This window comes from Procambarus clarkii, chromosome 38 (assembly GCF_040958095.1).
Source record: "Procambarus clarkii isolate CNS0578487 chromosome 38, FALCON_Pclarkii_2.0, whole genome shotgun sequence".
In the NCBI taxonomy this organism is placed as follows: Eukaryota; Metazoa; Arthropoda; class Malacostraca; order Decapoda; family Cambaridae; genus Procambarus; species Procambarus clarkii.
Genome location: NC_091187.1, coordinates 15,324,168 through 15,339,569, shown reverse-complemented (window position 1 = coordinate 15,339,569; position 15,402 = coordinate 15,324,168). Strand labels below are relative to the sequence as shown.

At 46.8% G+C, this 15,402-nt stretch overlaps 1 protein-coding gene across 23 annotated transcripts in view; it reads left to right on the top strand.

The window, feature by feature from the left end:
• The window catches only part of Mp (collagen XV/XVIII-type protein multiplexin), a 354,149-nt gene that overhangs the window by 236,011 nt on the left and 102,736 nt on the right, over positions 1-15,402 (top strand). For 14 of the 23 annotated variants that reach the window (XM_069337781.1, XM_069337780.1, XM_069337769.1 and 11 more), the window contains exons 7-12: positions 5,359-5,409; positions 8,897-9,020; positions 13,386-13,400; positions 13,921-13,970; positions 14,681-14,791; positions 15,006-15,255. In XM_069337781.1, coding sequence (XP_069193882.1) covers positions 5,359-5,409; positions 8,897-9,020; positions 13,386-13,400; positions 13,921-13,970; positions 14,681-14,791; positions 15,006-15,255 — 601 coding nt within the window. Of the gene's footprint in view, positions 1-5,358; positions 5,410-8,896; positions 9,021-13,258; positions 13,274-13,385; positions 13,401-13,920; positions 13,971-14,680; positions 14,792-15,005; positions 15,256-15,402 lie in introns of all 23 variants that reach the window. The other 9 variants (XM_069337765.1, XM_069337776.1, XM_069337785.1 and 6 more) reach the window with 4 other exon arrangements.

Below are 15,402 nucleotides of genomic sequence, written 5' to 3'. Positions count from 1 at the left end.
CTCGGGGTACGTAGTGGTGCTAGTTACCGTGCCTCGGGGTACATGAGAGAACAGTAGTGGCTGCTAGTACCGTGCCTCGGGGTACAGTAGTGGTGCTAGTACCGTGCCTCGGGGTACAGTAGTGGTGCTAGTACCGTGCCTCGGGGTACAGTAGTGGTGCTAGTACCGTGCCTCGGGGTTACAGTAAGTGGTGCTAAGTACCGTGCCTCGGGTTACCAGTAGTGGTTGCTAGTACCTTGCTGGGGTACAGTAGTGGTGCTAGTACCGTGCCTCGGGGTACAGCTAGTTGTGCTAAGTACCGTGCCTCGGGGTACAGTAGTGGTGCTAGTACCGTGCCTCGGGGTACAGTAGTGGTGCTAGTACCGTGCCTCGGGGTACAGTAGTGGTGCTAGTACCGTGCCTTGGGGTACAGTAGTGGTGCTAGTACCGTGCCTCGGGGTACAGTAGTGGTGCTAGTACCGTGCCTCGGGGTACAGTAGTGGTGCTAGTACCGTGCCTCGGGGTACAGTAGTGGTGCTAGTACCGTGCCTCGGGGTACAGTAGTGGTGCTAGTACCGTGCCTTGGGGTACAGTAGTGGTGCTAGTACCGTGCCTTGGGGTACAGTAGTGGTGCTAGTACCGTGCCTCGGGGTACACAACTTTTCTGTGCTCGGACTTGATTTTGTGTGATTGACTTTTTATTTTGTTTAACAGGAAAATGAATATCCACCTCCCAACTTTTACCTGTTATTCCTATAGACCTCCTTTTATGGGCTATCACTCCGTGGTTACATATATAATGCCTTTACAAAGGTAAGGTAATTATCAGGATAGAGTACTAAGCTATTACAACTATACATCAATTGGAAGGGATATGAGGATAAAGATTTAGGATTGGACGGAGGAAGGGAATTGTGCCTAACCACTTGGACGGTCGGGGATTGAACTCAGACCTGTAAGAAGCGAGACCGTCGCTCTACCGTCTAGGTGGTGGGAACAGTGACACACATCTTTCTCGAGATATCTGGACGCTGATTGCCGCAGAAAGTATTAGTGGTAATGTCTGTCAGAAATCAGAAATATCTAGTTTCTTGCCATAAACGTTTTTCCAGCTTTAGGAAATACAATGGATTTATAATCGAATCCCGGTGTGTGTTCTTTATCAGAGTTGTGTCGTGTGGCGGCCTGTCTCTCTCATTGTTATCTAACGTGAGGCGTTGATCGTTCATGTCAGGTCACCTCTTTCTTAAAAGTCAACGAAAATAAATATACTTACGTATATACAATAAGCTGTACTTATTTGCGAATCTGTGTGTGTTTGTGTCACACTGTCTGTCTCTCTCTCCTTTCCTCCCTCCCTCCCTCCCTCTCTCTCCCTCCCTTCCTCCTCCTCTCTCCCCCTCCCTCCCTCCCACTCCCTCCCCCCCACTCCCTCCCCCCCCCCTCACAAACGAGGCTGGGGACCATATAACAGGGCAACAAGTGCCCTCTGAAGGGGTGTATCCTGGCAACACAAGCCGTAAACTCAGCACTAAACCCCGAGAAGATTGTGGTCAGGTGACCTCCCTCCCTCGGGTCACGCCGCCGCTCACTTCTACTTGAAAAGCTTTAAGCGATTTTAATGGATTTTTCGTTTCTTAATATTCCGTTGTAGGCGAGGTCGGGCAAGAGTTTGAGAGGCTGTGGAGTTGGGTGTGGGGGGGGGGGGGCAGCAGGAACAACAGCTCGGTGAATCATGTGTACTTTGGAAGAGTTTATCTGATTACTTAAGAGAAAAGCTGCTAAGCCATAGGCCCTTTAATATTGAAAAAATTGCATATTTACTATTGAAATGGTCTTTCCCCCCCTTCCCCAAGTCTTCCGTGCTCCCTGGACTTGGAAGATTATATGTCAGTGTGAAGACTTGTAACTAGTTCCTGTAATATCATCAATATATATACTTTGTGTATCTCTTTGTATTCCAGGAATTATAAACACTTCCCAATATTTAGGTCTTTTTTTAGTGGACTCTGGCAATAATTTTTGTTTGTGTTCTTCGGGTCGGCAACTTCTCTAGACTTGAGTGCAGTAGTTAATGGGATATATTAGAGACTACAAATATATTAAAAAAACACTATTAGTTCGACTTCTCTTATAAGAAGGTTCTTGTTAGCGTATTATGTTCTTTAAATGTTTTGTCTGTTCATAGGATTACTCTCGGGTCATCTGTTATTTTGTTCTACAGTCTGACTTGTAAATGTGAGGTTCTTCAGGCGTCTACCTGAACACGCTGTCTGCGCTGATATCACCCTCTCTGTCCCATTTTAGTGTCTTTACCTTGTCTTAGCGCTTCTCTCTTCCAGAACTATCTTCTCTGGATCTTATCATTCCTATTACCCCCCCCCCACTCTCTCCCCATTACCTGACTGGTATTTCTCCTTGCGATGTGTCTGACTCTTACATGGGGGGGGTGTGTGAGGGGCAGCAGGGGCAGGGGTGTGTGAGGGGCAGCAGGGGTGTGTGAGGGGCAGCAGGGGCAGGGGTGTGTGAGGGGCAGCAGGGGCAGGGGGGTGTGAGGGGCGGCAGGGGTGTGTGAGGGGCAGCAGGGGTGTGTGAGGGGCGGCAGGGGTGTGTGAGGGGCGGCAGGGGTGTGTGAGGGGCGGCAGGGGCAGGGGTGTGTGAGGGGCGGCAGGGGTGTGTGAGGGGCGGCAGGGGTGTGTGAGGGGCAGCAGGGGTGTGTGAGGGGCGGCAGGGGTGTGTGAGGGGCGGCAGGGGCAGGGGTGTGTGAGGGGCAGCAGGGGCGGCAGGGGGGTGTGTGAGGGGCAGCAGGGGCGGCAGGGGGGTGTGTGAGGGGCAGCAGGGGCGGCAGGGGGGTGTGTGAGGGGCAGCAGGGGCGGCAGGGGTGTGTGAGGGGGCAGCAGGGGCAGGGGAGTGTGAGGGGCAGCAGGGCAGGGGAGTGTGAGGGGCAGCAGGGGGAGTGTGTGAGGGGCAGCAGGGGGAGGAGAGTGTGAGGGGCGGCAGGGGGGTGTGAGGGGCAGCAGGGGGAGGAGTGTGTGAGGGGCAGCAGGGGTGTATGAGTGGGGAAGATGAAGGACCTGGGGGGAAGGGTGAGACAAGCGGCTCAGGACAGACAACACAGGACTCATAACAACAAAGGCCTCTCACTACTGGGACCTGCTTCCGTGCTTTGTTATTGATGCGCCTGTGTTGCTCTCGTGGCTCTTGTTGCAATGTTTGTTGCTTTAGCGTCTGCCATTTTTTCGTCTGCTGATGTTGACGTTTCCTGCTGTTGCAATCATATTACGTCTGCTGGTGTTGTGTACGACCGATTTTGTCTGCCAGTGTTACAGGTGATTATATAATCTGCTGGCAATGCGTGTGCTTCTCATGCATTTATTGATTGGTACATTTCATTTGTCTTCTGGTGTTGCAAGATCAGGGTTGATTATATTGCTTCTAATTCGTTTGGTGAAGTTGCACGAGTTGTTGTTGTTGCAGATGATCTATTTCACTTGATAGGTTATACTTTCCCGGTGCGTGTTGCCGGCACTGAACTAAAAGATGAGAAAGGTGAAGATGTCTTGGTGTGGAGCGTCGATCTCCTGCTCTGCCTCGGGGGGACTCTGCCTCGGGGGACTCTGCCTCGGGGGACTCTGCCTCGGGGGACTCTGCTGCCTAACATACTCACTCTCAGGGAGACTTTGACTAGTTTAAGCTTGAGAAAACTTCCCAGGACTCCCTGGAACACGCATTACCCACTGTACCAGGATGAGCTAAAAGTGTCTCAAGCAGGTCTACTAGACTGTGGAAGGTTTCAGGCGGTGCCTTCCACACTACCAGAAACTTTAGTAGAACTTGCGAGATACATTGAAGCCCATCATGGCACAGTAGGTAAAGCGTGTGTGTGTCGCGCTCAGAGGCGCGATATCAATCCTACTTCATTGCCATAATGTTCTCATAGATGCATCAGGCTATTGTGGCCATTGTATGAGAGTAAGACTCCTCCATGAAGCTGTGTGCACAGCGTGCTGCCAGGGAAGCAAGGGGTGTGGGTGGGTGTAATTACCAAAGTGTAGTTACAGGATGATAGCTACGCTCGTGGTGTCCTGTCTTCCCAGAACTCTTTGTCAGACACACAGTAGTTTCAGTGTGTGTGTGTGTGTGTGTGTGTGTGTGTGTGTGCGCGCGCGCGTGCGTGTGTGTATGTGCGCGTGTGTGTGTGTGTGTGTGTGTGTGTGTGTAAGGGAGAGGGAGTTGCATTTTCCTTTTACTTATGCACGTGCAGTAGTTTTAAGTTTCTAGACCAGAGTTCGCTATTATCTCTGCAACCATACGACAGTTGATGCTTACAAATATATCCGTTGTTTCCCAGTTATTCATGTTTCTAATGACGATTTTGTCTCGTCCCCGCAGGTGAGTGTGTGACCAGGGGCTGACCCTCAGAAGGTAAAGTAAGCACCTTGAAGGATGTTGGAGGCACTACAAGAGGTTGTATTCTTGTAGCACTGTGTTGCCGCCAGAGCCTTGGACCAGAGACGGCTCTCTGCTCAACACCAAGCTCAGTTATGTTCTGGGTATCACATACCCAACTTAGCAATTTTCTAGGGCATGTACCCCAACTCCGCGAGGTTCCGGGATTCACGATTGTGGGTCGAGAACGAGGCCAACTGTGCTACCGAGACCCTTCATAAACTATCGTTCAATACAGGGTTCAATAATGACAAGGGTCGGATAGTTAGAAATAGTGTTGAAAAGACCTTGGTCTTTAATGTTGATAGAATTCTCTTAGTGTACCTATTGCACCTCTGCTTGTCAACGGGACTGTTCTGCACTTCCTACCATGCCTCCTGCTCTTGAAAAAAGTTATTTCCGTGTACAAATTTGGAACCAGTCCCTCAAATATTTTTCGTGTGCATTATTATATATCTCTCTTGCCTGTGTTGTAAAGATTACAGAATTATATATTTAAAACGGTTAAAATGGGGGTTCTCCAATTATTCCTTTTATTTGCCTGGCTTAAACAAATTATTTTATTGGATTTGCTCATTTTGCCTTAAAAATATAACATTCTGGTCTCTGATGTTCCTCTCACACTCACTTATGACGCTCTCACCTGGAGAGTTAAGGGATATATTTTCCTTCAAAAAAGGCAAGTTTTTGGTCTCTCTCTCTCTCTCTCTCTCTCTCTCTCTCTCTCTCTCTCTCTCTCTCTCTCTCTCTCTCTCTCTCTCTCTCTCTCTCTCTCTCTCTCTCTCTCACCCCTAACTCACTCCCTCTCCTCCCTTAATTTCATCCACTTAACATATTGTTTTATACGTTATAATTTGTATTTATTAATTTGCTATGTATTATTTGTATGTTTGCGCCTATTTAGTTGTCGTCCTTGTTTGTTCTTTGCAGTCCTTTGGCTCGGGAGAGGGCAGGAGTGATATTAGCATTGATGATTTTCTGGTGAGTATCTCCGCCTTCCTTATCACTACCACCTCCTGACACTACTACAGATCATCACTAACGTCCCTAATCATACACCTGTGTCAGTACTAACGCCCTAACTACACTAATCCTACAAACTGTCAGTACTAACTACCTAACTACAATAACCCTACAAACTGTCGGTACTAACTACCTAACTACACTAATCTTACAAACTGTCAGTACTAACTACAATAAGTAAACTCCACCCAAAAGACTGGGTAGGACCCTTGAAAGATGAGCTCCCACTGAATGAATACTTTACACCAGCGCTCACGCTCTAAATATTAGACATAGAATACTCTCTCAAATGTTTGAGGATGGGAAATAGAAGGAATTAATAGATATCCCCATAACCTGGGAATCGGGAAGAGCACGGCCAAATTAAAGGCATCTAAATGCCCCAGATGTAGATGGAATTCAATTCAAAATCATAAAGGAAATAGCCGGCGAACTGCGCCAACTGATGCTCCTATTCCGAAATTTTCTTGACCACAGGAAACGTCCTCAAGATTGGAAATATACATGTCACCCTTATCATGAAAAAGGCAGAACAATTTCAGCAGAAAATTGTAGACGAGTCAGCCTAACCTCACATATCGTCAAGGTTATGAAGAGAATTCCAATGCAGGACTCGTGGGCCATCTGACAATGCACAATTCTGTAGAATCAACGCGACATGGTTTCTCTAAAAATAAATGTTGCCTTACTAACCTGTTCACATTTTTGCAACGGTATTCAGCAATTCAGACAATGGACTTACAGTACACGTAATGTATAATGACTTCTGTATATCTTTTGATGAGGTTCCATATGAAAAACTGGCAAATAAATTACAAATATGTACTAAATTGTAAAATGCTGAAATGGATAAAACAATGGTTACAACAAAGGAAGCCTAAGGTTGTCGTAAACGGGAATGAATATGACTGGAGAACTGTGGCGAGCGGGGTTCCGCAAGGTTCCGTGTTTGAGCCAACCCTTTATTTGTCATATACATCAATGACGTAGATGAGAATATTACAAACCACGTCATCAGATTGGCGGATGATACTAATATCGATGGTAAAGCAGTAAGCGAAAACGACACAAAAATATATCTACATTAAGTACACAAATGGTCAAAAGACTGACAAATGCAAGATCATTGTTAAAAAAATGGAAGGCCTAGCATGAAGGGCACGACACTGCACACCACAACTATTATATCAGCATCACTACCATGACGCACATTGATGAAGTAAAGGACCTAGGAGTTAGGAGCCAACAGTCATTTAAAGTTACACAAGTAGTGGGCGCCGCAGGAACAAAAATGGAAGAGTTAAACTACCTTTGACTAAAAGGAAAAAAGTGGGTATTCATTTGTACAAATCTCTGGTGCGCCTCATCTGGACTACTGCATCCAACCATGGAGTCCTCACCCTCTGAAAGACATGTCTGCTTTGGAGAAAGCTCTACACCGAACCACAAAAATATCCCAGAACTAAATCATCTCATACCAGGAACGGTTGAGGGCCACAAGGCTAACAACACTGCAAACCAGACATGACAGGGCTGATCTCAACGAGACCTGTAAAATACTGAAGTTGGAGTATACTAATCGAGATCACTTCTTTAAAATGTCGAATACAAAACATGAAAGGGGCATAAGCTTCAAGCTCAACAAGCCACAATGCAGGACAGAAAATTGGAGAGGCTTTGTCTCCTCTCTGAATCTACAAGTGTGTCAGTCTCTCTCTGGTCGAGGTTGGAGGCCAGGCACTTGGGTCTGGCCTCAACCAAACTTGGAAAGGCTTGGGAGGGTCTGGGTCGACCTCTATGCATATGATGGCAAATTACACAAATTTCAAATCTTGCTAAATGCCATCCTCTAAGATGTCTGGACACGTACCATGTGTCCAGAACGATATCAAATGCTTTTTGAAAGTCTATGAAAATGCTTGCTAAATACCATATTACGTTTTCAATAAGATTCCGCCAGTATATATACGCTGTGTGATGATTTAGTACTAGTCTTACGTATGTTATAAACCGTGTGCAGTGGTGATGGTTAGATGAATTAAAAGTGAAGAATTGAGAAGACAATGAAGGAAAGGGAAATTGGTGAATAGTACCGAAGGTGGTGGAGGGCAGCGAAGGGGGTGAAGATTAGGGCATACCTACATACCCGTCCGTCAGGTACTGCTTTGCCTAAGTTCAGAGAGTTCAAGTTACTCTAACTTTCCTCTCTATTTTACACGCAAGCTTTGTGTCCAGAACGATATAATTTTTTTTTTTAAGTTGGGAAAATGCAGTCTACCCAGCGTTCTTTCTCCTGTCGTATTTGGTGACCTTCTCGGGCTTGCCAGGCCTGAATTTCCCTCTTTAAAATCGTGTTGTCCCTCCATTAAAATGTCCATCATCTCTAGGTGTTCCATCTTTGTTTTGTCCATTTACTTTATTTATTAAAAATTCATTTTTAGCCATTATTTTTCAAAATAAGCATGTTTGTCGACCTTGCAATTTACCAGTAAGTAAGTAGAAAAGTGGAGCTCGAAGAGAGGAAAAATTTTGGCCAAAAAGGCAATTATTGCGATTTTAGAGAAAACGTCCTCTCTCTAGCTTGCTGTATGACAGTCACGAAGATACGACATGATATATCTAATATATTAGCATGCTTAGGTCCATACAGGGATTATAGAGTATAGGTCAAAAACTAGCTATGAGTTCATGCAATATCTCCATCTCGCAGGATAGTACATGCATGGAATAAAAAAATATTTGAGTCTAGTCAACTAGCCTGCACTAGCAAACTCTGGGAAGAACATGAGCATTATCTTTCAGTATTCGTGAATGTATGAAGTAGTTACGAAGGTAAAAGTATCCCACGGCACATGACCTGAAATCATCGATAACAAGGCAATCACAAGTACAGTTTTGGAAAGTGTGTTCTAGCTCTTCTTCACAGAGTTTATAATTGGAGTGTTCATTGTTAAAGGATTCATTACCTGCAGCCATCTGCGATAAGTATCGATGTCCAAGCCTAATTCAAACAATTACAATGTCTCACTAGTGGATGTTTTGTGCTGTCCATACAAAAATTATTAGCACTAAACATAACACATTATACTAGAGCTTTCTGCCCGTTGAGTATCAGTTCTCGTTTCCTAAAATAGTGTGGTTTTGACAACAAAGATCGGAATACCGAGACCTAGCTCAGCTTAAAGTTTATGACGTATAGCTTTAGCTGCCGTGTCCATATCACCATGCTGGACAAACCTCTGTGAGATGGAGAAAGAAGGTTGAATCGGCTGCATTTCGTGTGGGGACTTTAGAGGGCGAGGGGAGTGTCGTTACGTGCGAGAGATGGCAAGACTTGACATTTTTTGGGGGGAGTTTGGGAAGGTGTAGCGAGGTGTGGGAAGGTGTAGCGAGGCGCACTGGAGTGTGAGGTTACTCTCGAAGTAAACATGTTTTCTCTCCGCAGGCCGACATGGAGAACGACCAAGAGTCTCCACTGCCGCCCTTCGAAGGCTCAGGAGAGGATGATATGGACGGCATGCCCCCGCCGCCGCCAATGCCGCCCTTGCCGCCGCTTCCCCTGCCACCAGGTACGCCGCCTGCTCACTTGCACACGAGAACGATGCAGTAGGTAGGGGATACAAGACATGTTGGAGCCCTTGGTAACAGCTCGTGTAGATCCAGGAACAAGCGACGTAGGTTCAGGTGGTGGTGATGCTGCAGGTTCTGACTCTGCATAGGAATGTGTTAAAAATTAGCAGTTTGAAAATACCTGAAAAATATTCAAATTAATGAATTGCTCTTTGCTTCACTTTAATTAGAAAGTTTGGTTATCTTGGTAGAATGTTATCGCTTGTTTTCCCAGTACTTGCCTAACAGTGACCATGTGAGAGCGAGGTCTAGCTCTTGGAGCCCCGCCTGCTACTAAACGTATAGAATTTGGTGCATATTTCTCTTTAGTTTTCTTTCAATTTTCCATTTATGACCTTAAAGCTGTGGATGGAGGTGGCTTCCACGACACCATCTTTCGCTGTATTCAACGTCTTAAGAGATTTTTTTTACATTTCACCGACTCGTATTTTGAGCCTCTTCATATGTCCTCTTGGGCTATAATTCCTAAAATCAAAGAGGATGTATTTATCCACTTTGTCTATTCCTCTCAGTACCGTTTATGTTGTATAATCGTGTGCCCTTTGTTTCTTACCTCCTTGAAGGTTGTGTGAGTTAGTTCACTTAATCTGTCCTTGTATCTTTGAGCCGGCATTTCGTATTTTAGAATTAGCCTCACTTTTTATGTATAAATTGTCTTGAAAGAATGTCTGTTTTGGTTTATAAATGATCTAATGTTCGATAGCTTCTCATATAGTGCAGATGTTACCCCATTTGTGCGCCTCTGGTGGTAATTGCTTGAATTATATCCACTCCAGATCTTGTTCAGTAATAACCTTGTCATTATGGTGTATATTCCTACATGTCTCAACCTTTCCCATTCTCATTACCTTGCACTTGTTGGGTTGACGTCGTAACAATCGGTGTTGTGACCACTCCTGTAGGGTGCCAAGGTCTTGCTGTCATTCTCTCTGCAGCTTTTACATTTCTCATTACTTTTCTGTTCTCTGTAAACACTTGTATAGTCATGCTGCCTTGTCGTTCTCTCCCAACATTATTTCTTTATTTCTGATCAGGGGGGGAAAAAGACACCAACAGCATGGGGGCCTACTTATTTATTAGCCTATTTATCTTGTATATAAATAAATTAGTAGAACAAGTAAATATTTTCTGCAGAACATGTTAATGAAGCGGCTATAACTTGTATGTTTTACAATTGCATAACAGACATGTATAACTTTGAGTACACTACATCAACTTAAGTTAAGCCCCGTAATAACATTAATACAGTATGCTTATAGCCGGGAACTAAATAAATCAAGATCTGCACACCGAATACTTATTATCTATGAGTAAAGGTAAGGCAAATGCATAACATATTTGTCATGGAGAATCGGGGCATTTGTCAAGCGCGGGTTGGACAAGTATATGAGTGGGATTGGGTGGTTATAGATAGGAGCTGCCTCGTATGGGCCAATAGGCCTTCTGCAGTTACCTTTGTTCTTATGTTCTTATTTAGAGTAGCATATATAATGCCTAAACACGTAACATTTAATAATGCCCCTGTACAAGCGCCCCGAAAAGACATAATGTAAATTCCTAATGAATTAGTACGTAAATTAACCAGTACATGCAGAATATACATGAAGGGTAAAATTAACATTACTCCTACAAGTCAGAGGAGGTAGCTGCAGACAGCGGAACACTTAGGGGCCGGCGCTGCACCCCCACTCCGCAACGCCAGCAGGCCGGACCCCCCTCCCTCCCCCCCCCCCCCCCCCCGAAGGGCAAGTGCCCGCTGACCGCGAGAGGAGCGTCAGCGTGGAGGGGCGATGACTTCTTGCCTGACGTAGGGGGCCGGGCCACCAGGAAGGGCGTCGCCGCGGGTTCTGCGTCGCGGGGCTTCATATAGTTTTCCTTGTCTGCGTCTACATCCGTGCCCGTACACCCGTTACTTCTGCCGTTAAAAAAAGGCAGGATTTCCTGAACTGAAAAAAGGTACAGCGTCGGGCATACGTGGCTGGTAAATGCTGCTAGGTAAGCGGCATCCGGGAAGTGACCAATGGAGCACGACCTATTGCATGGGTAGGCAAGGTGGGCGTCGTGTTGTCTGTGTGAAGTGGGCATACTAGGACGAGTGAGTCGTCCTCGTGGGCGTCGACGTCGCTGTATGCCGCCCTCGCAGAGGCTAGCCCCAGGGCGGGTGAGTAGGTCCTGCGTGTGCTCATCCGTGCATTCCGTAGAGTGTGTTCCTCGGGCGCGATCCAATGTTCGTCGTCCAAGAGGTGTTCTTCGGTGGCCTCCACTGCTGGAGGTTTAGTCTGGAACAAAACGCATGGAAGTGAAGCTGTGTGTAACTGCCAAGTATGAAGAAAACCTTAATAATAAACGGATAGAGTAGAGGCAAGTCCACAAGTCCAGTGGATGTCGGCTACCTTGGAGAGAACTAAGGCGTGCTATTATGCTCACCCTTAGCGGCAGGAACTGAAGGTAAGAAATGGGTGGGCTACCGTAAACCGGTAGCACCGGGGACGTAAGCTGCAACGCCCAGGCAGTCGAGCCGAAGTGATCTGAACAGAGTTTTTGGGAAAAGAACACTAGGCTAATTTAAGTGATGACAGTCGGATAACACTCCCCAGTCGAGGACACCGCGGGTAAGGCAGACCGCAACCAACGCAAAGCTGTGGCCTTTTATTGCCTATTATTTTTAAGCCTGAGGAGATAGGGTACCCAAGCCGGATCCCAAGGAAAAAGGGCAAATTCGTAGGATGTATAGGAAGCGGTCGGAGATCAGGTGGGACAGTCCGGCTTTGACTTGCGAAGCGGTGCGTGACGGGAGCAGGAGAGAGCGCATGACCGACCGACCGATTGATTGATTGATAAAGATTAAGCCACCCAAAAGGTGGCACGGGCATGAATAGCCCGTAAGTGGTGGCCCCTTTGAGCCATTACCAGTATTAATAGATGATACTAGAGGTCTGTGGAGGTGCGACTGCACTCTGCGTGACGGGAGATGTCTCCCGTGAGCGCATGACCGATTGATGAAGATTAAGCCATCCAAAAGGTGGCACGGGCATGAATAGCCCGTAAGTGGTGAGCGCATGACCTCTCCTTCTCCCTTTATATAGGCCCCCTTTGCGCTGCTCACACAGCGCCTGCGGATCGCGCTGTGCAAATGTCTTTCTTCCCCATCAGAAAATCCTCCGCTTTCCTGCGTAATGCAGTGGTCATTTCTCTGTAAACGTGGGCATGTATACGTGTGGCTCGCTGCCCTGGGTATGGTGGGGATGTTGTCTCGGGGGTATATCGCTGAATGTACTTGTGTTGAGTTTGCAATTAAATTGTTCCAGGAAAAAAATCATTGCATTTTTTAATTGGTATTGGGACTAAGGCCTAACAACCGCTGGGGAATATCAACGACCACATCAATAACATGCTGACCAACTAACAAATACACTTTAGGCCTAAACATACGCCAGGCCTAAAGTAATGTGTATGTACATCGGGAAGCACAATATGCCTGAACAAATCCCCAAGGGCCGTGACGAGGATTCGAACCTGCGTCCGGGAGTATCCCCAGACACTGCCTTAATCGACTGAGCTAAGACAGGGTTTAACCCTTGTGGATTTGTTCATTTGATGCATCACCTTAGTGTGATCTGTGTGTGTCACAATATGCCTCAATTGATTGATGAAGATTAAGCCACCCAAGAGGTGGCACGGGCATGAATAGCCCGTAAGTGGTACAATTTTTTTTTCTCAGTATTCTGAGGTTGCATTTAACCATCAAGCTGTTATCGCGGGGGAGGATACTGCTTCACAGTCTTTATAAGGATGTCCAGCTGCTGGACACCTTTGTTGACCAGGAGAGTGGCTGTGTTGATGGCTTCAGGGTGGCCACTGCATGATTCAGAAACTCTTTAAGCTCTTCTAAGGTCATTGGTTGCTTCACATTCCAGAAGATAGTGAAGTAATGGCTTTTCTGTGACAGTTTGGCAGAAGACAATATGCCTCTCTAGGTGTGTATATATATCCCTTGACTGTAACTGTAGAATATACATACGTAATTTAACCTTTTCTCTGTTTTCCTGTATTTTAATATAGGTACAATTTATAAAAAAGTGACAATGCTGACAATTAACATGCCATATTTTATTTGTTTCTCTCTAATAAAAAGGTAAAAATCTGACTACTTTTGTTTACCCCTCACTGCCTGCAGGGCGACGGAGGAAAGGTAGGTGTTGTGTGGTGCCGGGGGGGGGGGGGCCCTCACTGCCTGCAGGGCGACGGAGGAAAGGTAGGTGTTGTGTGGTGCCGGGGGGGGGGGGGGCCCTCACTGCCTGCAGGGCGACGGAGGAAAGGTAGGTGTTGTGTGGTGCCGGGGGGGGGGGGGGAAGGTAGGTGTTCTGTTATAATTACTTTGTGTTGATATAATCATGTATTGGCTTGTGCATTTTCTTCTGATATATCTTAACCGCCTACTTGATGTTACCTAAGACGCGCCATCTTTTTAGTGGCCACGATTAGGACAGGAAGCCGGCTGCTTGTCGAAGTTCCCCCCCCCCCCCAAAAAAAAAAAACTCGTGTGCAAATATATTAACTCATTATATAATTATAAAGAAAAGGCTTAAACACAGTGGTTCATATTTGCAATAATATTTGCGGGTTGCCTCTCTGATGCCTCTCTTCACCTAGAAGTAAAATTGGATCCCTGGAGTTAGACATCTGATGTGGGTTGCATCCTGGGATGGTCAGTAGATAGCTTGGGGGGGGGGGGGGTTGATCCGCGTGTGCCGGCTACCTGTCCCCGACGACAAGAATTACGTAAATGGTTCCAGCTGGCATTTAATTACCCTACAACATGTTGTTCTTTCCCTGCAGGGTTCCCGCACCAGGGCCCCAAGGGCGAGAAGGGCGAGGCTGGCCTACAGGTAGGTACCTCCAGGGGCACCCCCTTACCTCCTCACACAGTGTACTGGTGTGTGTACACCAGGCTGTGTGACCATGTGTGTGTACACCAGACTGTGTGACCATGTGTGTGTACACCAGGCTGTGTGACCATGTGTGTGTACACCAGGCTGTGTGACCATGTGTGTGTACACCAGGCTGTGTGGCCAAGAGTGTACTAGTGTACACCAGGCTGTGTGGCCAAGAGTGTACTAGTGTACACCAGGCTGTGTGGCCAAGAGTGTACTAGTGTACACCAGGCTGTGTGGCCAAGAGTGTACTAGTGTACACCAGGCTGTGTGGCCAAGAGTGTACTAGTGTACACCAGGCTGTGTGACCAAGAGTGTACTAGTGTACACCAGGCTGTGTGGCCAAGAGTGTACTAGTGTACACCAGGCTGTGTGGCCAGAGTGTACTAGAGTGTATTCACCAGTACATATAACTACGGTTGCCAAGCTCTGCCTCGCCGAGAGTCGAACCCTAAAACCAGCAGACAGTTGACATCCTTCCCCATCGCCCGTTGTTTCTCATGATTTACAACAGTCATTCCGATACTTATGTCAATTAATAATGAAGTCATAATTTACATAAAACCCAAACTGAAGTTCGAAATATAATTTAAAGTGATGCTTAAGAGGACAATAACAGTATGTGCAATCCTGCTGAGATTATTAAGGTGTAATCTCCTCCTTAGGGACCCCCTGGAAAGTCGGTAGCAGGCCCCCCAGGGCCCCCTGGCCCCCCTGGCAGAGCATACAGTCCTGACATGCCTGATTATGGCTCTGGTGATGGAGAGAACGACATGGTGAGTCTTGCTTCCCAAATGCGTTCATAGATTCATTCAGTATATCCTATAGTAAATAGACCTTAATCTTCAGTTTAGCTATTTAGCGCTGTAATCTATTTACTGTGTAGCCAGAGTAAGATGTAAAGTTTATTATTTTGCTTGAGCTGGCAACAAGCTGGCCGCCAGCTAGCATGAAGCCAAGCCTGCATGCAATGGCTTCCCACTGTTGCAGTCGGTGCAGTTTGGCGAGGGAGCGCGAGGCCCTCCTGGACCCCCGGGAGAGTGTACCTGCAACGTGACCACACTGGTTGCCAACGTCCTGGCAAAGTTGCCCAAGGGACTCCCTGGCCCCGAAGGTCCCGCAGGAAGAGACGGAGTCCCCGGGACCCCAGGTACATCGGGGCAGCCAGGACCTCCAGGGGAACGCGGTCTCGAAGGACCCTCGGGCAGTAAAGGAGACAGAGGAGACCCTGGCAGCCCAGGTAAGTGGAGTCCCCGGGGCACACGCCCCTCAGTGAGTACTCTTGTCGTCGGGTTCTCGTCTTGTATCACAATGTAACTTTATTATCATGCCAAATAAGTGACCGATATTTAATGCATGGAGAGTGTAGTATAGTCTACTGTCTCTA